This window comes from Elaeis guineensis, chromosome 7 (genome assembly GCF_000442705.2).
Source record: "Elaeis guineensis isolate ETL-2024a chromosome 7, EG11, whole genome shotgun sequence".
NCBI lineage: Eukaryota > Viridiplantae > Streptophyta > Magnoliopsida > Arecales > Arecaceae > Elaeis > Elaeis guineensis.
Genome location: NC_025999.2, coordinates 3,245,320 through 3,273,058, shown reverse-complemented (window position 1 = coordinate 3,273,058; position 27,739 = coordinate 3,245,320). Strand labels below are relative to the sequence as shown.

Here is a 27,739-nt window from a genome sequence, read left to right as displayed (position 1 = left end):
TACTATTATCACTGTCTGTTTTAACATGTATAGTGATTGAAATCCATTTGTACCTTTCTCTAGACAAATAATTAGTTTTGTAATTTTTTGCATTAAATTTTCTTCTAAAAGCGATTGAATAGTGTAAAAAATATTTTCATTCAATAAAAAGTGAAGGAGAAGATAACACTGTTAATTGTTTTGTTATTATTCATTATTTGCTGTTATTGCACCATTATAAGTTGTTATAACAGAATATGTAAATGTCAAAAGTTTGAAATGATATTTCTTTTTGAGGTAAATAATGGTTATTATGGTAGGTATAGTAGAAAATAGCAATTTCGGTGAATAATATAACACATTATTGAAAATCTTACGTACAATATCTGATCTCAACCGAAATCCAAATTTATTTGATCCACTATTGTTTTATGAAGTAGGAGATGATAATAAAATATGGGGGCATCAAAGGCTTAAAAGTTGTGGTTTGAGGGGAGAGTACTGTACCACCAACAGATTCAAGCAAGACGTCTCACCTAATATTTGATGCGAACATAGCTCTACTATTGTACGTCTTCATTTTAGAATATCCATCAATATTTGGATTTTTTTTTTTTGCTAGATTTTCTTTATTTAACATCCAGCATCAGCAGTGAAAGCGATGTAAAAACATATTTTCTTTTTTTTTTTTTTTTCTGTTTTATTTAATGAAGCTTGAAAACGGAAAGGCGACTCTAACCGGGAAGTTTCGGAGCATTCCTTCTACTTCTCTTTTCCTTCCCGCACCATTCGAATTCTACTAGCCGTTTGCGTTTCCTTCTAAAGCCTTGCTCTTTCAATGATCCTCTATATGTATCGAAGGCAACGGCTAGAAAAAATAAGAAAAAGAAAACGAAAACGAAGGGAGAAAAGATCTTCTGCAAGGCAAAGATCTTGGAGGATCCTCCAAAATCTTCACGAAATCCAGCTCTTGGATATCCAACAATCTATAGAAGATCCTATCCAACCAATCATGTCCAGTTCCAACTCCAATGTTTCCTCGAACGATTCCAATCCCAGGAGGTGTGCGGCATGCAGGTATCTGAGAAGGAGATGCGCTGGGGATTGCATCCTCTCTCCCTACTTCCCTGCATCCAATCCTCAAAGATTCGCCTGCGTCCACAAAATATTTGGTGCCAGCAACGTGACCAGGATGCTCCAGGTATCTCCCTCCTCCATTTACCATATATACCATTTCACCAACGCCTGATATATCGAAAATATGATATATTTTCCTCACGAAAAAAGAAGTGAATACTATATATTATAATATACTATAGATTCATAAGAACATGTCATTGATCATCTAACTATTATCCATGGACATTACATTGATCTTCTACTAAACCATGCTACTTTAATAAATATAATTTTTTTGGGTAATTTGAGAAGCAGACTTTGTAATGTGTTAAATGCTATTAAAGGTGACGGATGTATACTATCTATGCATCAATCTCACTGTTCTTTAGTAATGGAACATTGAAGGAATACCTATACAACTGCCTGAGGAAAGGATTGATATAAATGCTGAGATGCCGCGCCTATAGATTATCTAGATGACAGGAGTTTCTAATGACTGTGCCTACAGAGCCTGCATTTTCCCATTTTAGAAGCTCCTGCTCCTACGGGGACGGCAAGCAATTAGAAACCAAGTCCAATCATGATACATTTTCTTGGTACCAAACTCTACACCAGTGCCATTCTATTACTATATCGGTACGTGTGTGTATATATATATGAGAGCTAGTTCCATATACCAAGTGTCGGTAAACTCCTTGTATCATGTATCAATATCAAATCGATATGATATAGTATGCTCCGTGTCGTTTCCTTCCCATTACTCTTCCCCATGACATCTTGCGAGTGCTGGTTCTTCGTACTCATTGTTCTTATTGGTTGCTGATGCATATTCCTATAATCATTTTATTTGGGCACGCAGCAACTGCCGGTCCAGCAGCGGGCGCAGGCAGCCGATGCCATCTCAATGGAAGCTTATTGGCGGGTGCAAGACCCGGTGTACGGGAGCGTGGGGATCATAAACCTCCTTCAACACGAGATCTACATGAACCAGCACGAGCTTGCGAGGACACAAGCTCAGATTGCCATGTACACAGCTCAGCAGCAGCACCAGCAGCAACAGCAGGAGGCTCCGGCCAGCCAACCAGTTGAGGCCTCGAACATCAACCCCCAACAACAGGATCTTTTGGCTCCGGACAGAACCTTTCTCGACCTCAGCCATTTTCCAGACTCTTTCTGAGGCTTGCCATGGTGAATGAATGAATAAGATTACGTGGAAGAAGAGTTTGTGCATGCCTCTTTTCTGTCTTTTTTTTATTTTATTAGTTCGGACTCAGGAGAGACAAAAAGATTGAAGCAAGCTGAATTGTCTTGGTTGGGAGAAGTTGCAATAAAACTGATCTCTTTAGTTTTCTCGTCACTGCCTGGTCGATGAATATGGGCATGGCATAATCGTGTCATTCCATATCTGACATCATGGGCCGAGTCACATAAATGATTGGTAGCTGACAATTGCAAATATCTGATGCAGAACATCACATGCGGTGTAAGCTTCCACGTTCTTGTCATCAAGCACTCTCCACTTCATGGCACGACATACAATCTTCCGACTTTGTCCTGATGGTAGCCATCATCAAATTGTAGTGAGATTGATTCGAAAACAAAGCTAGCCCACTCAATGGAGGCGTCTACTTCAACTATTTTATCCAGTTAAATAACATCCCATCCTACCACATTTCCTGGCAACCCCTACTGCAAAATATTACCTTGCCCGCGAATTCATTCCATAAGTATCTTGTGATTTAAGACGCAACTCCCAAGATTCCTCAACGTGACTTCGTAGTGTTATCTTGAGATTCAACCTCAATAGCTTGTGTATGAGATGAATAATACTGGCTAGAAAAAGACCATGCCTGTGAAAGCGTACATGGGGGAGAGCCAATAGTTACCTTGACCTTAGCTTGAAGGAAGCTCTTCAACAATTCCCTCAGATTCAGATAAAAATTTTTGTAAAAGCGTGAGACAGCTACCAGGTTCTCGGTGCAGGGAAAAATGAAAGGCAGACATACTACTGCCGAGCAGTAAACTATTGTGCAAGCACTGCATATTCTTTAAAAAAGAAAAAAAGAAAAAGAAAGAAAGAAATAAAAAGAAAAAGGCTCACATGATACAATCATAATTGAGTGAAATCTCTGACTAGCTTTTATCCAAACAAGAGAAAATTTTGCTACAAATATTATATATATTAGATCTTGCTGTATAAAAATAGTTCCACTCGCTTAAGAGCCAAATAGAACCAATTGCTCAGTCAATATACATATTATAAATAGGGCTATATCTTTACAATATGATCCACGAATGGGGCAACTAGGCACTTTATCAAAATATCCGCCCATATTCAGCAGTTGCATATCAAATCTGGTTATCTCACTGCCTCTCAGCCCTTTCATCTGCAAAATGAAGAAAGATAAACCAAAAGATAAGCTGCGTGTGGTCTCAGCTTTTTTGATTAATATATGAAAATTATGACACATCATCCAGCCATATTAGAAATCAGGAAACAGGACCTTGTTCATTCCTCCGGTATCTGAAAATGTAGTCCCTGAAAGGAACCTGAGGAACTGGAATGAACTTTCCAACAAGAGCCAGAGGCCAACTGAGAAAGAAAGGATGCAGAATACCGTGAGTAATTGTTTAAAAACAGAAATATTAAATCAACATGTCTGCTTAGTGACAGCCAATTGGTAAACACTGTTGAGGACCACATTTTTATATATTTACAATGTTCATTAGAATATCCATGTGTCTTGATACTATATATTCATTATATATTTTACAATAAGAGGAGGCAAGCAATAATTTTAGCAGGGTTAATGCATGGTAATTTAAGGTCCTATTCACCACTTCACAAATATCCAAGTCATTAGCCAAAGACAGCGGAATTGACAAAAAAGGCGCTGTTGAAAATCTCAACACATAAAGGTATACCTTACAAAAGCTATAGCAATTGAAAACAGCCACAACTTCCAATTGAGCCTGACAGTTGAAGTAAAATGTCCAAGGAACTCAATAATCAAAACCTGCAGCAAGATATAGCTACTTAATTGGTTGGAAACGAGTACAAAAGAAGATGCTGCAAATTTCAAAAATACTTTCATTAGTTCTTACCTGAAGTAGAACTGTTATTCCTATAATCCCCATGAAGAGGCGGTTCTTTGTGACTCCACGGAAAACATTCTTTTCATCTGGTTTTCGAGCATTGAACTCATTGAATATCTGAAAGAAAAGGTCATAATAATATCATTAAACCTTCAAGGAACAACTAGACTATAGTAACAACTGATTAGACAAGTTTATGTGAGCCATGGTTGGCAGTTGGAGCAGGATTATAGTGCTATAAAAAAATAGATACTGGAGAGCATTCAATAAGACAGGAATGGTTAAACCTAGTTAAAATGCTTACATCAGTTGTTTGTTCCACTCTTAAGGAAAACAGTTAGGCTTACCTGACATAGGACAAATGTATTAAATACAAAAGTATTCTTCACTTTTTCTGCATGTTCTAGGGTATCATCCTTCATATGCAGGATGCTTCTGCCACCAAAGTTGAAAGTCAGGAGGATAGCCACTTGATAAAGTGCCTGCACTTTCGTTCAACCAATCAGTAAAGCGAAATTGGTCCAATAAACATAAAATTCAACCAAAAGAATGAAGGATCCACAGTTATATTACCAAAAAAAAGGAAGAGGAAAAAGGATACCTGCATTATTAAATTTCTCCACATGATATTTGTAACAAGAGGCTCCCTGAGGAAATAGATGATTATCAGAACTAGGATTTAGATATATCTAAAAGCAATCAGATTTACTTCTCCTGAAATGAGTTCAGAGGCAACTATTTCTCTGATCAAAGAACATGAGAATTTATCAATAACTTGCATCAAAATCAGAAACAGTATGGCTTGGTCAGGTAGACTATCATTAATTTTACAGCCAGAGACTGCACCGGTGTATAATCAGAACTGCAGAGGACATGTCTTAAATACACACACACACATACATACTTCTTCCTGAAATGATTTTAGAGGCAACTTACTCTCAGGTCAAAGCAATGAGAAGTCATCAATAACTCCATCAGAATCTAAAACTGATATGTCAACATTTATTATCACAAGTTTGCAGCTTTTTGTGTAGAGAATGTGCAAGAGAAAAGTCAAACAGTTCTTTTTGTATATATTTCAAAATGCTGTAATGTAGATAATGTTAGAAACTTCCAAATAAAGCAAAAATAGAAACTAACATTGCAACCTTCAAATCACACATTCCTCACACTTAGGCACTGTAGCCCAAACAAAAAGCAAACAGCAACGAGGGGTTTACCTCCGAGTGATAAGCTATTCTGTGAAGCTTTATAACTGTTTCTGTATTGTTTTCTGACAATTCATCATCGACAACTCCTATATCAGAGGCTAATATCATTTTTTCTGGTAGGAACTTTTGTTTGACGTTGTATAAAAACATCAACATTCAAAGGTTTGGTAGGAGGCATATGTGTGTCTTGTCTGTCAAAAAGGATTATATGATATATATTCTTTATAGTATAAATAAACAGCATCACATTGTTCTGGTGAATACTCAATGTATTGATGTAGAATTTTATTTGCAAAAGCCTCCACCTATCTTTCCCCACCTGAACTGTCCCTTAGAAGGGAATGCATGCAAAGAAACAGACTTGCGCACAGAACAAAAGCATCAGTGTAAAATTATTACAGTGCTACCGTAAAATAGTCCATTATATCACCATGTAAAGAAAGCATATTTATCAAATTATATCGAACATGAATTCTTCTAACCTCCGACCAACAGGGGGTCTGTTCATAAGTCGGTTAGTTGGTGCTTCAGTTGCCAATGCAAGCGCTCCAAGTGTGTCCATGATGAGGTTGACCCAGAGAAGCTGTGATAGATGAGAAAAGTGAGGCTCTACATAAGTAGAGAGGAAACATTTTTGCCAGAACTAATCTATAATTAGTCTAACAACACAAGATGCGTCCAAGCAGAATAGAAGAGAAGTCAGAGTACAACTCAATTAGCTTGTGTTTGCAGCATAACGGCTGCTCTGTGTACAACATTTGGGCAAGACAAGATATTTGAAGTTGGCCAAGTTGTTTTTGTTTTGACCTGTTCCTTTATCCTAAAACCGAAAAAAAGGGCAAAGAATCTTATTGTCAACCTGTACAGCATTTAAAGGTACATCGCCAGATGACACTGCTGCAACCACATTTATTACAAGGGCTGCAACATTGACTGTTAGCTGGAACTGGATGAATTTCTGAATGTTTGCATAGACGGAACGGCCCCACCGGACAACCTGAAACAAAGAGAAAATCATGCATCTACCGATCCCATGTAGCAGCTTGAATCCAAATGAGTACATTTAGCTATAAGATCAGTGTCCAACCTTCACTACTGATGCAAAATTATCATCCAATATAATGATGTCTGAGCTTTCTTTTGCAACTTCTGTCCCCTGAATTCCCATTGCAAGACCTATATCTGCCTAAAAAAAACAAAGTATACAACTTGAATGTGTTATCTGCCTAAACAAGAAAACGAATATCCAATTTGAATATGTTACATATACAGAACAGTAGTCTTAGCACTAAGCAAATATAGTTACAAGTCAAATAAAAAGATACAGAGAAACAACCAAACCTCATGCAATGCAGGAGCATCATTTGTGCCATCTCCAGTTACAGCAACTATGTGACCTTTTCTTCTTAATGCTTGGACAAGTAAAAGCTTGTCATTAGGAGAAGACCTTCCCATTACCTATACATGAATTTTCACAAATTAATGGATTGCTTTCATCATCATCTGGGAGGACTTGATATCTCTGCATCTTTCAGATAGTGTGGCTCTAAGCAGAGCCGGATGAAAGGATTCACGGCCTCAACTAGTTTGCATTTAGTTGAATTGAGTTGAGTTGAGTTGCTTTCATCATCATCCAAATACATAAAATTCATCTTTATTTTTCTTGTTGAATGTATGCAACTTATTTGCATGAAACAAATGCATCATAGACAATATACAAAGACATACATACTCAAGCACTGGTGCATGTGCAGACATGAAAACATGTCACCCTTCTTTGAAATATTGATCATAAAGGGTTAGCAAAGAATGATTTGTTAAGCACAGCCCACAAAATAAGGCTCAATAGTTATTGTTTTGTAAATCCTTAGTTCTTAAGCCACGTCTCGTCCACATCAGTTGGTTATATGAAAATTCATCATCATCCCAAAAATTTTATAACTGACTCCCAAGTTAATGTTGATCATCCAAGAGCTATGCTAAATACTATGCAAATTTGGATGTTGCAAAGCCTACCATGGAACCATGATGATTAGTTGGTTCAGCAAAATGTCCTGTTTATAGGCTGTGATTGTGCAATATAAGCAACAGAACCAGTCAATCATGCTACAAAGGTCCCCTTGAAGCTTTAGATGAAGTCTTAAGTAAGGAAGAAAAAAGACAAGGTTTGTTATAAAGAACTACATTGAAGAACCAATTTGAGCCAGAGCACCAGATCTGAAGTGCATTAAACTGTAAAAATTTAAATTAAAGTTAACTGATGGATTTTGGCCAGATTTGAGGGCCTAAGGAGTAAGGACTTCGATCTATTCTCTATCTTGTTAAGCAACTAAAATAGGAAGTGTGGTGGTTTATGATTCTAGATGGCATGCAGCAATACAAACTATAAAACTAGTTCTAGATGTCATGCAAAACCAAGATGCATGGATTACCTGATAGGAAAATTAATTTAACCATGGAGCTGGAAGTTTTTAGATTCTGCATTAATAATGCTTGAAAGCTTTTATGCTTGAAGCATGCACCAAGAGAAGTTATGAAAAGTTTAAACCAAGCAGACTATATAAGATTGAACATTTGGGGAGACCAATTATGCTCTACCAAACTGAAGAGAAACATAAACATTTTAAAACAAGTTATCTTTTAATTATTTATATCATTATGATGTAAAGCTTTTCTTATAGTATATGCCCAAATACTTAATGCTGTATGGTGTAGTTATTAGTTTCTGTCAGTAAAAATGTTAGCTAAAATAAGACAGTTATGCACAAAAAACACTCTTAATAGGTCCCCCCATGGTTGTCGTAAACTTACAGTTATCCTCTCAGCAATTGCTTCTCTTGCTGTTTCAGACAAGGCTCGGAAAGCTTTTCCTTCTATAACCGTTGGTTCAGTGGCACTGGCATCTGAATCAAGTATCCCACACTCCAAGGCTATGGCTTTTGCTGTTTGAATATTGTCTCCCGTAACCATGCGTACCTATTAATCCATAAGCAATCCACCTAGCATCAAATTGACCAATGGTATAAAATATAGATGCAAACCAAACAATTCAGAATCAATATCTGAGATCTCCAGAAGAATGAAAAGGTTATTACTAAGTAATATGGAAAACAAAAAATTTCTAGCACAAATCTAGCATGAAGAAAATGACCATAAGGAAAGTTTATAACCCCATTGATATAGAAAACTACCATAAATCCACAACAAAGTCTTCCTAGTGAGCACAGACTGCAACCCTTTTCTACATCTGAAACTTAATCAACAGCTTCTGAAGACATGCAAATTCCTCCTCACGTGCAAGCAATACGGACATGTGAACTTAAGCCATTTATCATAGACAAACTCTTGTTAGTATAGTAGAACACATACTTAGGACACATTCTAAAAATAAACATACAAAAAGATTATGGATTTAAACCTTTTTCACTCACAGTTTTGTCATTCCATATTTTTACCACATATTGTGAACTTATGTACATTTCCCCTCATCCACTACCAAATTTTGATAGAAATTCATGCATTTTTCCAGCCTTACTTTCACAAAGACTGTATGGGTTAAAATACATCGCAGTTGTTGTATTGTATATCTTCTGGTGTCTTTTTTGGCTGAATGCTAATTCAAATGATGCAGGACGACAAGGAACAGTTTAAACAAGCATGATTATAGCAAAGCAGATTTTGTGTGCATGTATTGCATTTTGTCAGATTTAAAAGAAATATCAAAAGGGTACCTTGACACCTGCTTTAGTGCATAAGTTAACAGCATCCTTTACGCCTGGACGACAAGGATCCTGCAACCAAAAACACTTATTTAGCAAAAGAGATGATAGGTGAAATTACCTTGATTATAGCAATATAGAGGATCTTAAGCAATGAAGTCTCTACTTGCCACTGGAACTTGGGCATTTTTTGCGGTTACTGAGAGTGGATCAAGACCATCAACTGGTTGTATGGAGTATGGATAATATATTAATAAATGTCCATTATTGTGTCCACGTCATGAAGGCAATACAACAACCATAAATAACACCACCAAGAGACAGTACTGAATCATCCCATTAATAAAGATCATTACTTCTTTTATAATAACAAAATCATAAAAATGTAAGCTTTTTAACACTCCGACCACAGGTTTATGGCCTGATAATTTTAGGCTGCCATCAACAGCCATCAATTAACTTTCACTACAATTAAAAATAGTTCACCTCATTATGCTATCAGCTAATTCAGATCACATAAATTTCTGAAATACCCTTTTATAGATTGAAAAAATGTTACTAGATCATCAGCAACAGTCACCAGATAACCAAAACCAACTTCATTCATAAGCATGCCAAACTAGAAATTGATTAACTTTTGCTGTTATATTGAATGAGATATATTTTTTAGAATTTTTGTGTTTACTCTAATGTTTTTCCTCTCATCAGTATTTTCTCCCAAATAGATATTTACAGGAGTTTTAAGTCCCATAGAGTTTTCTGATTAGTGTCCAGCAATTTTATCGCAGAGTTGCCAGTTTCTGTTTAAGCTAAAACCACTCAGTTTTCTTTTTGGTGTTGTGGTATGAAAACTAATAACTAACATGTACTTTCAAAGAATGAGCTCTAACAATAAAAAAGAGACTTACACCGGGGTTGTTGTAGAGTAAATATAATAAGGACTACCTCAAGAAAACTATAAAATTATCCAGCACATTTTCAATTAAATTTCTTAGAACAAACCTTTATTCCCACTATACCAAGCAAAATCAGTTCATCCTCAGGCAACTCCCAGGTGTCTCTCTTTTCCTCATTTGGAACTTTTTCCAGATCATACAATCTATATGCAAGCGCAATGCAGCGTAGGCTCACTGCTGCCATGTCCTTGATTGACTTCTTAAATTCATTCATCTGCAATGGTTTTTGAGCATTCAGAAACTAACTTTCTATGGAATGGGCATAAGATTAAATTGATTGATTTCCACCTTGTTTGAGGTTATCGGTTGAACTGAACCATCTGGAGCAAGCCAGTTTGAACAACAGGCTAAAACTAATTCAGCAGCCCCCTTCCAATGGATGTGAACCCTAGAATCTGGCTGCAATTACAAACAAATGAAAGCAGTTTTACACAATTAATATTGAATGTTAGATCACATCAACATACTCAACAATATCCAATTCTACATGACTACACATGATAATAAACAAAACGAAATGCTTACCAAGTAAAAGATAACAAGAGGAAATAAAACACTACTATTGAATGTCAAAGCCATGAGCACATAGGGACTTCGGAATGTCCTGGGTGAAGTGCATGTGTGATTAAGTGGTTTTCTTACTGCAAGCCTGACAGCTGATTGATGGCAGTTTCAGCATCTCTTAAAAGAGCAAGCATCATATAACACCTCATGATCTACATTATTTACTAGACATTACCGCAGGATAGAAGTCAGTCATTCACTACCATTATCTCTAGCTAGTTTTGGCAAATTTGAGCTTTTGGAATATGTTAAGGAGTGCAACCAGGAAGCAGGAAGCAGAAAGTGAAGCTTGTTAAGAAGATACTCAAGCATTGCAATACTACAGTCATTAATGAATAATGCTACAACCTACAAGCTTCTAGTTATGTCACTTTGAATTGCAAATAATGTACTTTTTGTTCGCACTTCAAGCAGAGACTACAAGAACATAAGATACAGAATAATGCCTCTCTGAAGCAATATACCCAATTAAAATCACTTATCATAACCACAGCCAACATGCTCCACTCCATCTATTCCAGTGTAGCCATATCAATGATGCTGTGCTGCCCATTTCAATGTAGGTTCACATCCAAACCATGAGGAGGTTCCTTAGTTCTTTAGCTATCAGTGCTATTAAAGTCTTCCTATGTTTTGTCATCCTTGTTCTAGAAGATGTTTTCCTAAATAAGAGTCCCTCTCACCTTGGTTGACCTGACAAGCCTTTATATGCATGTATCCATTTCTGTGTTACATGTTTCGTCTTTGGAATTCATCCAATATTAGTCGCATATGCCAAATATGGAGATGAGCTTGCATCAATAACTCAACATCCATCTCTGGTATTCCTCATTCTCAAATGAGAAGTTGAGAACTGAGAAGGCAAAAATTTGGGATTGTTGGCAAGAACGAAAAAATAGATAGGGCAAAAACTACCAAGAAGATTATGGAATATCATATGTTGCATAAGTTATAAAAGGTATAAGTTATTTCAGAAGAAACTAGTGTATCATCAGCAAAGTATGTCATTGGTCAAGTTACCATGAATTGCTATTGCTTTCTTTTACATTCAGTTATAGGTGCTACACATTAGGTTAAATAGTAAATAGGCATTATGATGCCCCTGACTAACATGTTCAATATGAATTCCTATGTGTAGGATAGTCGAGGGAACGATATCTAGAAGGGTTTAGGATACGATAGGAACCTAAAAGGTGCTAGAATTTCAATTGCAGATCTTAGTTTTCAATAAAACTGAACTAGAAAGATAAATTTTTGGAAGAGAATAGGTAATAGATAGATAATGTAACGTAACATTTGGGCTTCTAGAACTTAAATTGAGATTTTAATGGAATGCACAATTAAATATCTTAAATCAAGTCTTGCTAGAATATTATGAAAGAAAATCCAACATATTTATGACCAAAAAAAAACCAATTGGAAGCAATGCTCAAAAAAAAAAAATCAATAAGAGATGAATAGGAGACAAGTTAGCAAGACCAAAAAAGTCTCTATGGGTCAAACACTAAAAAAAATAAAATAAAGGGAAGGGAAAAGATAATACTGGACTCACTCCGGACCCTAGGAATCATATCTAGGGTTTGAAGGCCTCACACCTTGATGGAACCAAAGATTTCATTTTTTTCATTCATAATCCGTGTAAAGTCTGATTACATCAAATTTTAAAAGTCCCTTTTTATAACAGAAACCCTAATTTGACTCTGTTTGGCAATCCTAAAACTGCCTCTAATAAAGCACAGTCACCGTAGCGAGTACCATGAATGCTGCTACAGTACATAGTCTCATCAAGTTAACAATTAAAATCTGATATCTGTTTATAGACAGAAAACTAGAAAATTGATAAATATAATTAAATCTAAGAAAAATTCCATGTTGCTGCCCTTCAATGCACCATGACATGTTCTCCATCTCCATCATTCGCTTCGGCTGCATGGAAAAACTTGGGTTCTTTTAGATCGCAGTTGAAGCTACTCTTATTGATTCTTCTGTCTCAATGATATCCGGTGACTTATGCCAATTATTGGATGCCATGATATTGTCAGTAGGTTTGAAACTCCATTTGATGTGTGATCTAATCAAACATGTTTGTTCTTGATAAAAGCAAATCTTGACTTGCTTTCAATCAGCCCATGCTTCATTGCCTTTCATGTTAGCTTTGCCCTTCACATCTGCCTTGCATGAAGAAAACATTATTAGCATGCATTTCTTTTAAGATGACAACTTCTCCAAGGTTTGATGGAACCTATTGATGATCTTGTTCATCAAATTTATGAGGATCATAAAGAGCAAGTTTCCCAATTTCTTTAACACTTCTTTAGAAAATTTGGCAACCAAAGAGCTCTCTTTTGATGATTCAGCAATAGACGTCACCTTTTCTTCTAACATCACAGCAGAATCTTTGAAGTTCATAGCCTCATTATAATTTACTTCATTAAGATCTTCCTTAAAATGTGAACCTCAGGAAGCTTCTTCCATGACTATCTTTTCTTCCACTATGTCTTTTGGATCTTGTATATTATCAAATTCTTCAGGTTACTCCTTTGCCTCTTCTTTCAGTTCCACTGCTACATGGATGGACTTGATGCTTTGCTTCCCTGTATCCCAATCTGATCTGAAGGTACTTTGTTCCGGCTTTGAACTGAAATTAGCTTACTGGTCTTCAGTCTGCACCTCTGAAAATACTCTGAAACATGATGTGCTTGACTTCTTTGCCCATCTACCACACAATCAAGATCTTTCACTCGCTTGGTTCCTGAAAATTGATAAGGTTTCTTCAATTTTTTTCCAAATTCTTCTGTTGGATTCTTCATGGAAATAGGTTGGTCATATTTGTTCTGATGTTGAACAGTAAAAAGTTTTTGTAGGAGGGCAATAAATAACTCAAGCAAGTTCTTCATCTCTTCCCAACTAAGATTAAGAGCTCAATCTTGACGAATCATCCTAACTTCTATGCCTCTCCATGGTATGTAGGATTGATCTTTTAGCTTTGTCTTGGCAAAGTGAACTAGCATTTGGTCAGAGATATTTTACCAATAAATACAATCTCCTAATCTGTGATCCAATCCAAAAATTCATGTGGTTCAATATCCCCAGTGAAAACTTCATCAAGGTTATGTTCATAAGGGCATTGTTGATAATCAGATACACTCAATAAATTGGATCAGCCACAATGATAGAATGAGTTGGCTTACCAGAAGCTCTGCCTCCAAACTGATGTAGAAGTGTTTAGGATAGGACTGAAACCTAAAAGGTGCTGGAATTTCAATTTCAGATCTGAGTTTTCAATATCACTGAAATAGCTTTGTGAAGAGAATAGGCAAAGATGGCTATCATCTAACCTAAGATTTAGGATTCTGAAGCTTAAAATTGAGATTTTAACAGTTCATGCCATTAAATATCTGAAATTGAGTGCTTAGTAGAATATTCCGAAAGAAAATCTTAAAAATCGTATGGAATGTGAAGCTCAAAAGAAAGATCCATAAAAGATGAATAGGAGACAAGGGAGCAAGACCAAATAAGTACCTATGGGAGCAAATATAGAAAAAAGAAACTAAAATTAAAGGGAAGGGAAAAGACAATACTGGACTCACTCGCATATGTAGGGTTTGAAGGCCTCACATTTTCATTGCAGAATCACACCACAAGAGTAAAGAAAACCAAAGAGTCCATTATTTCATTCATAATGTGCATAAAGTCTGATCACATCAAATTGTAAGTCCCTTTTTATAACAAAATAGAAACCCTAATTGACTCTATTTTAAAAATACCCCTAGTAATACTGTAGCATGAACAGTGCTGCTACACCAAACAGACGTCATCATCAAGCTAACAATTAAAACCTAGGATATTTTAGTCTCAACCTTTGATTTTTAAAGATCTAAAAACTAAAAATAACAGACAATAAACCCAAAAAAAAAAAAACAATAACTAATTTTAAGAAACATTTCATGTTGCAGCCCAATGCACCATGACATGTTCTCGATCTCCATAAATGTGTAACTGTGATGGCTGATCTAAGGTCCCTTGACCATAGCATGGAAGCATTTAACAGCAAAATTCATCCTCTATAGTATGGAACAAGCTACTTGGAAAAAACAGAAAAGAAAATGAAGAAGAGCACAGAGAAGAAGTTGGAACTCCAGCTCAACATGAGCTCATAAGTGATATTTAGGGATTTCCTAATGGCAAAACTAGTTCCTTTTAACTACTTTATAAAAAATAAGCAGCCTTTAATCTTTTTGACTTATATTTCAAGGAGGCTCTTTATCTTAGGCAGAGAAAAGATGCTATTTGTCCCTGTTGCATCTGAGATGCAAGAATAAAGGCTCAAGTTTCTCTAAGAGACCTGCAAGAGCTTTTGCCTTCATTTTGCTCAAAGTCCCCAATAAACACCGACAATGTATGTCCATCATGGTCCTAATCCACCCCAACAAACATGAATGGGCTAATATTATCAAATGGCCTTCTACAGAAGTTGACCTCATGGGAGGGCTTCCACCTTGGCTAAGTTTGTGTCTGGCATTCCTTCTGCTTCTTAAAAAATCATTCTTAAGAAACACTTCCACTTAAGTTCTAAATAAAATGCATCTCTTAAGAAACACTTCCACTTAATTTGATGTTTGGTAAGTACATATTATAAAATAACCTTTTATGATACATCATATTTGAAAGATAATAAGCAGCTCATAGAAACAGAAGCTAAAAGTTAGTCTTTCTAGCTTCTTGTAAAATCCACTTTTTGACTTCTACTTCTTGAATGATCATATGTACCAAACAATTACCTTTGCCAGAATGCACTTTTTTTTTACTTTACAAAGTCGCAACAAGACCTTTTTTAAGCAACATCAAACACACCCTTAACAATAAAAGAACCATGTTCCAATCCCAACAATTGGGTTTAGATATAGTGTTTACTGAATGTTTGAGACTTCAGTGAAATCAATTTATTGAATCCAAAAGGACAACTTCTAAAGATGGAAACAATATATCTCAGAATAACCTCCCTAGAGAGAAACAGTTTATCTCAGAATAACATCTCTAGCAGTATTTGCATCCTCAATAAAATGTCAAGACAAAATGAAGGTTGGCCATGTAAGAAATAATGTAGATAAAGTTTTATTTGTTATCAAAAGAAAATAAAGAATCAGAACCAATGTATCTCTTAGAATTTATATTAGATGTCATTACCAGCTGTATTGCAACACCACCACGCTTCTTCTCTGAGTTGAAAGGAAAGACATGAAGAATTGAGGATTTTGATCTCACATCATTGAACTTCATTCCCAGCTATAAAAGTATGATCCCAATTACAATCAGCATCGATAGGCAGAAAAAAGTAATTATGAGAAAAGCAAACTGAATTGTACCTTGACACCCCAAGAAAGGATGGCCTTTTCAGTGGGTGAGCCAGTAACCTCCATAGCTCCACCATCCTATTTCAGAAATATATGTTCAATTAGATGCTTCATGTGTTACCACAATAATCATTTGACTTCAAGGTATAGGACAGAAAGGTTAGAGCAAAAAATAGGAGCTGTACAATTTTTGAGTCCAGAAAACATACAGGAAATATATAAACTCATTTACATTAAAATGTATGACCCGCAAAGGCATTTATATAAGTCAGATGTATAACAACCAAGAGAGGTTTACAACTATATAATCAACAGTGAAATAGTTAAACACCATAAGAAAAAGAAAACAGGATTTATTGAAATCTCAAAAACATCCAAAATTCCAAACAAGCAATCTGTAGTATAGCATGCAAAATCAACAACAATAACACAGCTACCATTAACAAACACTAAATCTGGAGTCTTATTCTAGCCAGTGTTCTAGACATTGTTTCGTAAAACACAATGCGTTAATAGTTCTGCTGTGGAAGACATGCCACGCAAATTTAGCTGCAAAATACAAAAACATTCACATTGCATCTAGAATATCACCTGTATGTTACCATATTATGTTAGTGGCATTAATTGGTAAAACTTGCCATCTCTGCCTTGTACTAGAAACAGTATCATATCCAAGAAGTTTCATCAACACAGAAGAGCCAAAAAATTCTAGTTAGGCAATAGGTTGGATCCTGCCCATCTGAATAATCATCCAAGTTGTAAGAGTAACATTTAAACCAGATAAAGAGAGGTGTACCTCAGGCTCAAACACATCACCAGTTGTATTTTGTGCAATGCCTTCAATCAACAGAGGAGATATATTACACAACTCTTTAACATCATTGGGAGCATCTAACTTCATCCCACCGACATATGCTTCCACAACAGTCATCTATAACAAAAAAGCAACACTTTTAGAGTTTAGAAGGCAAGCATATTAAGTTTCTTTAACTTCACATGTTGAAACAAATTCTTCATCTCATAATCAAATATTTAAGCAAGTAAACTTTTTGAACAAAATGTATAATTATAGTCAAATAGAAAAACAGCACCTATGAAAGTACAAAATTGATATACCTGATTCAGGGTCAGAGTTCCAGTCTTGTCACTGCAGATTGTTGTTGCTGAACCCATAGTTTCACAAGCTGAAAGCCTTCGCACCTGTAACACAAATATTTTAAAGCTTGTCCAATTTTATAAGTCTAAAAGTATTATTAAGGATTATGCGAAAAGCATACCAGGGCCTTGTCTGCCATCATCTTTCGCATAGAGTATGCAAGGCTGACAAAATGAAAATAAAATTAAAAATTTACAAACAGGAAAAGTAGGAAAGTTAACTTGAAATTAAGGAGATGGTGGACTTTTAGTATAACAAGATAAAATAATCCCGTAAATATATAGCACACCCTTACGTCAAGGTTACAGCCAATGGAAGCCCTTCAGGCACCGCAACAACCACGATTGTCACCTGTCACAAACAAGAGGAACATAAGCCCCTATAACCATAATATTATGCAATATAAAATACTAAATCTACCAATACATACTGCAATTGTCAAGATCTTAATGGCTCCATTAAGTGCATCCCTGACACCTGTCTGTCCCCTTATGAATTGAACAGTTCCATCAGGATTCTTGGTATGCCCAGTGAAATATCTGAAAATTAAAAGGAACAAAGGTAAAAATAATGTGAATAATTTCCAAATTAATTACTCAAACTTGCATTTACCTAGCTAAGAGGACTACAAGAACTGCAGCAGCAACAGTCAGGCCAATTATACCAATGAAAGTAGCAACACCATTCAAGCGCACCTATTTCAGCAAAATACCCATGTAAGCTGTTAAAGGCATACTCGACTAAGCTTTTCACACAACTCATAGAAGATATGATACAGCAAAGAAAAATAAAAACAAAAAGAACCCATTCTACCAAAGGAAAAAAAAAAAAAAGAAAACCTGCAAGGGAGTTTCTTCACCATTATCCTCAGATATGGAGGCCATCAATAGACCCCATTCTGTATTGATTCCGACAGATGTTACCTGGATATAGTTCAAAAAGGAACAAAAGACTGAAGTGAATAACATAGTACAAGACATAAACCCCCCCACCACAACACAACCCACCCGCGCCCTCAAAAAAAAAAAGAAAAAGAAGAAGAATAGATTATGATTTTACTATAGAATAATAGTGTCATCTAAAATCTTGTCAAAGCATTTACATCAAAGTTCCCTAACGGCAAATTCCCTAACTTGTCCCAACCATATGGAGTCAGCATCATACATCCAACTTCATCATTGGTCTATAACTAAATCCATTTCCTTTGAAATGGAAACTACATATTTTTTCAACTAAGTGAAAACAATAGGATGTATGGAAAAATGTCACATATTTCACATTCACTTACCAACATGGTACCATAGCCATCAGCAACCTTGCAACCAGACATCAAAAATGGGTTCTTTTGATCTTTGTGAACCTGCAGCAGATGCATCATATTTATATACCATCGATCATGATATAAAGATCAAGAGAGGAAAAAGAATACAAAAACTTACAATCTTCGCTTCTCCAGTCATACTAGATTCATCAATGGCAAGAGAATGGCCAGAAATTAAAATGCCATCAGCAGGAACCTGAAAAAGAAATTTAAGGAGACCAATCAGTTTGAATGTACAAGATGTAGAGGTACACCTTAATCTACCTAAAGCTACTTTCATTACCTACCTGATCACCAATTTTAAGAGGAACAACATCACCAACTACAAGATCAAATATTGAAACTTCAAATCTTCTACCACCTCTGACTACCTGGGTATCCCCACAGAATAGATATTCGAACGGTTCCACTCAACATTACCCCATGTTAAGGAAACAAAAGGCAAGTTAGAGAAAAGAAACAAGGAATGATGCTCACCTCCAAGTGTATATTTTGCTTTTCCTTGTTCAGATTTTGGAATTGAAGATTTTGCTTATAGTCACTGATGGCTAAAGCAGCAGGAAGAAAAAACAAGATAAAAATGTTGAAGTGAATGGATGCAAATTAAAGCTGCATGATTTACATGCACCAATTCCAAGCTTAACATAAACTGAGTTCAAGTATGAGTTGTAAATTGAATCCTATCTTGGAAATAAGAAAGAAATAAATAAAGAAAGAAGAAAGAGGAACGTCACAATCCAAAAGTTACTGCTAAGCCTAACAACTTTGTTTTGATCCACCAGCAAAACACAATATTCCATCCATAATATCACCCTACAGTAATCTATTTAATGATCAGAAAATGTAAGATCTACATCATCAGCAAAGAATTTAAAAGTAGCCTCAAAGCTTAGGCAAATCTAGGCTGCAAAGCATATGTTCACGTTGTTTTGAGATGATAGAGATCACCTGACACTTGACAGATGACTAGAAAAACTGACATGGCTTGAAAGAAGCATGAGAGTGGCTTAACATACATCCAATCCGCTACACAATGAAACATAGGATGACCAACCATTTTCTCCACTTTGAAAACATAATTGAAAACGGGTGAAAACATGTCACCCAAAACTGATCCTGCGTAAAAGGCATTACTCCATGGCATGAGCTATTAGCTTTTCTCCCATAGTTATGAGAAATGGACAAGACTGGCTGGTTGGACCAGAAACCCAGCAACTGGACCTATGTCTGATTCAATTCAATATTTGTATCAGATCTGCAAACAACCCAGCTTTCAACCACTGAAATCCACCAAACCCAGCCAGGTTTTGCTCGACCTAGCAGTTTTCAATGACCTGCATGATCCTTATCTTAAAAAATCCTAAGTAAAAAAAAAAAAAGAAAATGAAATGTAAAACCGGTGAGAGCACTGTAACCAGTGAGATTGCATTGCCAAGTTGTATCATGATACTTATTCTCAAGATATTTATAACAATTTTAATAGTTGAACTGGTGGCAAAGACCCTTGGCTGGATCAATTTCGGTCAGTTCTGATTACTACATTTTCTCCAATGTTACCTGGAGACATGGTATGGATGTTCAGTGTCCATGTGTCTGAGACAGCCAGACATATACAGGGGCATGTCCACATTATATAGATATGTTTATAAATATGTACAAATGCATGTATATATGAATAGTTTGTTAGACCAGTTGCTGCATTTTTCTTTTGCAGCGAATAGACCAATTGCACCATTATTTAATAGAATTCATAGAACCTCTGCTAAATGTTATGTTGGACTTGAGAACTTCTAGGTATGTGTGTCAAAATTTGATAAGCAACCATGATGATATTATGGTTTGCTGATTTGAAGTGTCAGGAAATATTATTCAGTGTCCAGGTTCCATGTGTCTACAAATGTCTGGGTAACACTGGTTTTCTCATTTTAATTTTGTTGTCAATGGTTTCCAACAAAAAACTACAATTTGCAATACCTTTAACAAATAACAGGATATACAACATAAAGTCTATATAATGGCATCCTAACAAAATAAGGTACATAGTGCCCAGTGTCATTGCCAAGCTTTTACAGCAGGCATGGAAGCAGGGAAATCCCAGTGCGAACAAGCAAAAATGAACAAAACAAGTGTATTGGGTGGGCGGGAGTTCAAGGCCATACCTGTAACAAGTATAACAATAATAACAGCAAAGGCAATGCTACCACCATCATACCATCCTTCACGTAATCCCTAAGATGATAGATAGAAGTAATCTAAAGTCAACATATGTCATGGAGTCATTCACTCCACCCTCTTCAAATGAAAAACAGTTCATAAGAAAATATCTATGATATAGAAAGCACTCATTATTTTATAATGATCCATATATTCAAGTTTTTGATACAATGAATTTCAGTTATTTTCCTTAAAAGTTCTGCAAAACAAATTAGTATAAAAATATAATTTGGTTGTTAAATAAAACAGTACAGAGCAGAATGGATGACATTAACCCTTCATTAAGGATGCAGAGATAAAACCCAGCAAGGAACACCATGAAGAGTACAAGATAAAGTGAAAGTATCTCAACATCACCAAAATAATCATCAAGAATCAATAATCCTCAAACAGATGTCTTATGTCTAGCTTGATAATTCCCAAATGAAGGGATCAAAAATGATAATTTTCTTACTTCACAAATGATGAAATAACATTTGTAATAGAAGATTCTGTCAATCACTTAAAATATTGAAAGCTTAACTTTGCAATTTAAATAATGTTATATGGAACACTTAGTTTTATTAAAGAATGAAGCTAGAAGGAAAGGCTCATAATTTCATAAATCTATCATCTTGGACCAAAAAACATGCGCTATGGTGACTAGAGGAGAACTGTAAAAGAAATGATATCAGAATAAGAAGAAAATAAGCATTGCATCAAAGAAATCTAGTATTACGAAGATAATAAAACCAGTTGTAAGGTCCGAAATTCCAACAAAAGCTGACAAGCCACTTAGTCAGGCATATTTTAGGCTAGTTAATAAAAGTCTCTGAAATGTTTAAAATCTAATTAGGCATGACCTATGTAACAATTTTTTGCACACAGCAAAACAAAAAGTAACAAAAATTAAAAGACAAGGGTGAAATAAATGAATTTTTCTTTATGCATAAAACAAACACTCAAATTGCATATATACAATATATTGAGTTGAAGTCAAAGGATCAACAAAGTAGAAGGCTACAAGAATAAAAGTATAAACAGGGAACATAATGGAATTGTGGAAATATAGTTACAGAATAAACAAACTCCAACATAGCTTATTAAAATTATTTCTGTTGCATATATAGGCTAGCAAGACAAATCTTCATTACAAAATATAAAGTAAAACTTACCTCTGTCTGTATGCCCAGCGCCAGAGATATAACTGCAGCTACCATCAAGATGACCAGGGTTAAATCTTGGCAGGCTTCCCATACAAAAACCTACAAGCATTAAAAGACAGGACATTAAGTTCCATTAAACAGGAATCCTCAGCAAGGAGGGATGTTTGAAAAATAAAATAATGACTATGACTGGCATGCTAGGTTAAAACATACCAAAAAATTTCTTCCTTTCTTTTGAGGATATGTGTTAGCCCCAAATATATTACTTCTGTGCAATACTTCTGAATCATCTCCGCTAATTCCCCTATCAATATTGGTCTTCAGCATATCTGACAGCCCTTTAACCTGAGCGAAGATATACAAATTTATGCACATCATTTTGATAATTAATAGAATACATAATGAAGAGTACATAGTGAAAATGCAAAATCTGAAAGAAGTACTTGCCCCCCCATATTCTTGTAGAGCAGAAAAATTATGATCCCTATTCATCGAAGTGAGCTGCTCCACACCAATTTGAAAACCACCAGCAGGTGCTATTGGCTTTCCTCCCACAGTGTCTGTTCATGAGATGCAAAGAACATGAATCAAAACAAAGAGATCAGCTTAATGTTGCATAAAAATTATATAACATAAATAGTAAAAAAGAGAAAACGTGAAATTTGGACAAGTATAAAACAATGCAATCTCAAGATTTTTTAACTTGAGAGTTAATCAGGACCAGTCATTTTAAGAAATATCTTGCAGAAAAAGGACAAAAAAGCACAACACTTTGATCAAATTAAAACAGTCTGAGCAGTGCAAAAAATAAAAAAAGAAAGAAAGAATTAAACAGAAGTAAAAGAATAGAGAAAAATGAAAAATAGTAATAGAGCAATGAATTCCTAGGCCTCTTTAGTCACATAAAAATTACAGAATCTAACATTTATAGAAGCATAGGTAAGTGAAATTTGATCCTTTGAGGTCCAATAATGGAAGTTATTAGGTCAAGTTACAAAAGTAATAGCACTACTACCAGATCCATTACTCAAAACTTGAGGCCCAATTAAATAATTATGCTCCAAAATAGTCCAATATCACCATATCATGAGAACAAAACATCATCAAATAATCAAGTCAACAATTCCTTTATAATGGAATAAGAAAATATTTTAGTAAAAGAAAGTTCAGTAAGTACACTTGAATAATTTCAAAATATATAGATAGTCCAGAAAAAGAACATGATATAGGTAATTAAATTTCTTAAATTCATGGCAATGCAAACTTCAACTTTTCCTGAAAAGAACATCAAACCATTAATCAAGCAAAAGAACTCAAGAATGGAATACCTGGTGGCTCTCTTTCCCCTGCCTCCTTAAAGAGATATGCTGCCTGAAAAGGTCAAACTTATGATGAATGTGCACTATCCCCCTTACGCAAAACTTCAGGCCTACTTGTGGATGAGAAAATACCCGTATGACTTGGGCATGTGCCCGAATCTTCCTCCTTATTTGCTCTTTTTGTTCCTCCTTTTTTAGATCCAGCGTGTATCGAAATCGACGAGAGGCATTCAAAACGAGGGCAGCTTGCTGCCAAAAACAGAAAATGATAGAATCAACAATTATCATAATCCACAAGATATCTCATCCATCTGAGGCTTTAATAATGCAACTGATTAAAAAGAATTAAAAGGAAATATTTATTGTAGATTACATATTATATATCAGAAAAATAGGAAAGAACCAAACATAGAGAAGTTTTCCTATTGATCCAAAGATGAGAAAAACAAGAACACTTACTCAAGATGACCCATATATTTGTAAGGTTGAAGCCTACATTATTAGATGGATTAAAATATATTCTACTCGAATAACATAATAAGCATGAAAGCAAATAATATATTAAGTTGCACAGCATCTTCCCCCACCATGCTGGGGGCGGGAAGGATGAATTATGAAGAATACAGTGATACAGAGACAGAAGTTCATGTGCATAGTAATGTAATCCTACCCAGCATCTTGCTGGAGTAAATACTAAATGCATGTAAACATGCACAATTAGAAGTAGGATTCTTTTGTAACCAGAAATAGGTCTATAATCCAGCTTAGGTAGGACTTGCTTTGAGCTTTACAATAGAGACCAGCAGTCTAGATGTACCTACAACATTAGGCGATGCTCAAGATAACTCACGTTGTTGACTCTGCTAATTACAGCAGAAAGTGGACCCATTAAGCAGTACACTGCATGCAGTGCCTTCCTATGAAATGGATAAGACCACACATATTCAACTCATGTAAGCACAAACTCGAAACAAAACATGCTCATCCCATATTTTTGACTTTGTTTTTTTTTTTTCAGTTCATTCTCAAACATTCTTCCCTGCCAAGCCTACTCACAGAAATTCTTATCTTAGTGAAGAAATGTTCAATAATTCTCAATATTTTTCACTAAGAACATTTTCTCAACTTTATGTCTATTAAAATAAAGAAAATGGTTGGTTGGAGTTCTTGGAAATTTCTGCAAGTAATTATTGATTTCCTGTACTATTTTGCAAACTATTCTTTCTACAATCTTGCCTCAGAATCCAAATGTTTCCCATATTTCATCTATTTTTCTAATCTTTGATATTATAGGTTTCTCATTCTTTTCCCTCAACTACTGCAAAACTATGCTTTCTACCCCCCAAAGATAATCCCAAATCCATAATTTCTTACTATCGACATCCTTTATTTAACCAGTTCACTAGCTATTTCAATTTAACTTCTATCAACATTTTCTAAGGCCTAATCAATCATTACTCCAGCTCATATGCACAGTTCAAGCTTTGCCCACGTCAGGTCATACTCAATCTCAAGGTTTCGCACTTTCGTCATACAGGACTTCCATGGAGCCACTAGAAGCAACACACTCACTATGTGCTCATCTGTTACAAATGACGATCTTCATCTTCAAGGTTAAAGGAAAAAAATTTTCCTTCTCTCAATAGCCATCGTTCTGTTCTCGTTCTAATCGGTCCTCGGCATCAATTTTATTCTCATTGTTGAAGCATAAGATATGCCAAACAAGTAAACCCTCCCTAGTGTCCGTTCCTTTAGCCCGTACGCCTTCTCCCGACCAGGACCAGTGAATCAAGCCCACCAAACCAAAACATCCCACTCGCACAATGGCAATCATGATGCAGTCAATTCCTTATCCGTTTTTCCTTTTTTCTTGATCAAACTCCTTTTGAGTTCGTATTTGTCTGTATTTTCGATCATGAGAAAAAATCTCCAGCATCAAACATCAAGACGAAATTCCCAGCAAGCAAGAAGCATCGAGGAAAAAAAAAAATCTCCAACTTTATCAAGAATCCTCACATTGTAATCAAGTAGATACAGCGAAGAACGGGAACGAAAGATGATATCAAAAACTCGTATAATTGCGGCGGGAATCTATATACATTGGATGCAACCACATCAACCAACATGTCGGCGTAGGAAGGGTAGGGATTGACGTACCCTCCACCGGCGGAGGCGCTCGACGGGGACGTTCTTGGCCGGGATATCGAAGGCATCGCTGGAGGAGCAGATCTCCTCGCCACCGCGATCTCCGCCGCACTCCTCGTCGTACTGCTGCAAGCGCCGGTCCGGCGATCGGAGTTCCATCCTGTCGTCGTGCCGCAGGAGAGATGACACCTCGCCCGCCGAATCTGGGCCACCAAATCAGCATCAGACGCTCCTCGCATATCCCCCCAAGAAACCACGAAATAGAGAGGCAAAAAGAAAAGAAAAGAGATATTTATAGAGAGAGAAAGACTCGCCTTGAGGGGGTGGAGACGGGTGGGGTGACGAGGGATGGAGAGGGCGAGGCGGTGGGAAGCGGAGGCGAGGGTGGGCGGTGGAAACCCCTTCCCTTCTGGTCTCCTTCCTCCCTGTTTCGTTCGTCTTTTTCTCCTCTTTTGGGAGGATGTCTTCTTCTTCCCTTAATTGTCTCTCTCTTCACGGGGTCTTCGGAGTGAGCGAGAGGTGGGAGGTTTCGCTGCAACTTCCCTCCAATAATAGGAGCCACAACGGCGCCAGGTTTTTAGGCACCTTCACACGACCGCATCATCTCTGAGGTGGCGCATTAAACAAGTCCTGTGCGGAAATCTTAATCAGCCGTACGTCCCTTGAATAGACGGTGAGATTTGAGATCTCGCGTAATGAATACGCGTATTCTTGTTTAGGGGGAAATTAAAATTAGAGAGAACGGGCTGTGGCGGGTCCCGTTAAGTGTCGCGCCTCCTGGAGGTGGAGTGACCGTTGTGAGTTTTGAATTGGACGGATCTGATTCTGAGCAAGCGGTCGTCATGTTGCCTCGACAAGTATAAGATGGCGCTGGGTTACTCTTTATATTTAAACAATTCAATATCAAAGAGAGGCCTGTTATCGACCGTACATGCACCTCGAGATTTGGATAGTCCACTGGATCTGGATCTGGTCCGTGTAATACTTAAGACTGCTGGTGGAGAGTAGGAATGAGCCCATCCACTTCAACGGCTACCCAAACTTCAGCGGGTCGCATCGGCGAGAAATTATTGTCTCCACAGGACCCAAATCCCATGGTGGATAACACGCCACATTAACCAGTATGTCACCAATTCCCAATTGCATGTTACCCACCATGCATGAGCCCCAAGATTTGCACTAATCTACCTGAACATAATCCAGACAATAATTTCTCCCCATCAACATTGATTTTCATGGAGAGAATCACGAAAAATAAAAATTATTGTCTGAACCGTTCCCAAATAGATCAGTACAAATCTCCGAACACATACATGATGGATAATGTGCAATCAAGAATTCGTGAAATATAAAGATTAATGTGGCATGTTATCTATCATGGGATTTGGGTAGTCTAATTGGACATGGTTCAAGCAATAATTTTCGTGCGAAAAAGCCCACCACTAGATATTTGATAACGGCTTTGCATCCTAACGGTAGAATGCAGTTATCTCACACCAATTGTAGTAGCTTTTTGAGGTAAACAACACAAATGGTTGTAACTGTCCACCAGTAATTTAGGTTCAGCTACCTTGATTTCTAGCTATCTTTACTCGAATTCCTATAAAGAAAAAATGAAGACATCACTCCATGTGACCAAAAGGTTCTGCTATTTGGATCAATAAAAATTGGTGGTTATGCTTTGACCCACACAGACCTACGTAATTTCTAGACAATGCCACTTCCCATACAGCAGTGCACTCAATTCGAATTCCACATTTAATCTATAATTGTCTACCCTCGTCTTTACTAAATACATTTCTATACTCTTAATCTCTCTCTTTTCATGCACATGCATGCATGCATGCACAAATATAGGCATGCAAATGCATGTGCATGTATGCATGCACTTACGTGTTTCTATAGAAACTCAATTGATATAAAGGCATCTTGTTTACGCTGGCCAATTAGCCATAAGGCCATTCTATTACCGAGTACAGAAGATTTCATTAGTAACATGCCCCCTGCAGAAAAAAATTTGATCAAATGCAATAACTCAAAAATGTGGAGTATATTGATAGGATTAGAACTCATGATTTCTAGCGAACGGAGGATTATGCCAAGTTATATTAATAATTAGAAATTAAACAGGGGGAACTATTGAATCAAGCATCATGTGAAGCTTAAAAAAAAAAAGAGGAGGAGGAGAAGAAAAATCCTAATTTCGAGTAAAGTGACTACATCAATCCTATGCTGCACTACGAGCAATGTATTGTTATTCTTCACAATGTCACCGATGTTGATAGCTTTTCATGGTCTAACATCGAGGGCAAGCCGATTTGTAGATCTAGACTTTCATATTCTTAACGATCTGTCTCTGAGGTTTTTGATCTTTCCAAGCTCTTTGTGAACCCACCTGCCTACAATAAACATTATTATTCTGTTCTCGCATAGAATGTTAT

The 27,739-nt window shown here is 36.3% G+C and overlaps 2 protein-coding genes across 3 annotated transcripts; one reads left to right on the top strand and one right to left on the bottom strand.

The window, feature by feature from the left end:
* The first annotated feature begins 180 nt into the window (after positions 1–180).
* LOC105049362 (protein LATERAL ORGAN BOUNDARIES-like) lies at positions 181–2,985 on the top strand. 2 transcript variants are annotated; one of them, XM_073260445.1, is made up of 3 exons: positions 181–547; positions 693–1,180; positions 1,958–2,985. In XM_073260445.1, exons 2-3 carry the CDS (start codon positions 818–820, stop codon positions 2,273–2,275), a joined length of 681 nt encoding a protein of 226 aa, XP_073116546.1. In that variant the 5' UTR covers positions 181–547; positions 693–817; the 3' UTR covers positions 2,276–2,985. The 2 variants fall into 2 exon arrangements, with proteins under 2 accessions (XP_073116546.1, XP_010927283.3); XM_010928981.4 differs by having other exon boundaries at positions 181–1,180.
* A 229-nt stretch (positions 2,986–3,214) lies between these two features.
* LOC105049341 (calcium-transporting ATPase 5, plasma membrane-type) lies at positions 3,215–25,863 on the bottom strand. The gene is made up of 35 exons (XM_029265770.2): positions 25,613–25,863; positions 25,311–25,501; positions 23,286–23,402; positions 23,163–23,205; positions 22,282–22,394; positions 22,048–22,179; positions 21,844–21,933; positions 20,635–20,704; positions 18,953–19,023; positions 18,763–18,846; positions 18,594–18,671; positions 18,443–18,514; positions 17,994–18,077; positions 17,767–17,849; positions 17,585–17,693; positions 17,450–17,505; positions 17,276–17,318; positions 17,115–17,198; positions 16,795–16,929; positions 16,011–16,076; positions 15,832–15,930; positions 10,369–10,479; positions 10,127–10,294; positions 9,137–9,196; positions 8,217–8,381; positions 6,747–6,863; positions 6,493–6,591; positions 6,265–6,402; positions 5,888–5,988; positions 4,796–4,841; positions 4,542–4,676; positions 4,204–4,311; positions 4,024–4,115; positions 3,603–3,691; positions 3,215–3,485 (listed from the first exon to the last, which is right to left on the bottom strand). Exons 2-35 carry the CDS (start codon positions 25,455–25,457, stop codon positions 3,463–3,465), a joined length of 3,228 nt encoding a protein of 1,075 aa, XP_029121603.1. The 5' UTR covers positions 25,458–25,501; positions 25,613–25,863; the 3' UTR covers positions 3,215–3,462.
* Positions 25,864–27,739: the final 1,876 nt, after the last annotated feature.

What these genes read in the sequence shown, in the direction of transcription:
- LOC105049362 (XM_073260445.1), top strand. Translation starts at nt 818, where the DNA reads ATGATCCTCTATATGTATCGAAGGCAACGGCTAGAAAAAATAAGAAAA. An exon ending in ACGTGACCAGGATGCTCCAG is followed by an intron (nt 1,181 to 1,957) that starts GTATCTCCCTCC and finishes TTGGGCACGCAG; the next exon opens with CAACTGCCGGTCCAGCAGCG.
- LOC105049341 (XM_029265770.2), bottom strand. Translation starts at nt 25,457, where the DNA reads ATGGAACTCCGATCGCCGGACCGGCGCTTGCAGCAGTACGACGAGGAG. An exon ending in CTCTTAAAATTGGTGATCAG is followed by an intron (nt 18,672 to 18,762) that starts GTAGGTAATGAA and finishes TTTCTTTTTCAG; the next exon opens with GTTCCTGCTGATGGCATTTT. An exon ending in ATTTTGCATCAGTAGTGAAG is followed by an intron (nt 6,403 to 6,492) that starts GTTGGACACTGA and finishes TCTTTGTTTCAG; the next exon opens with GTTGTCCGGTGGGGCCGTTC.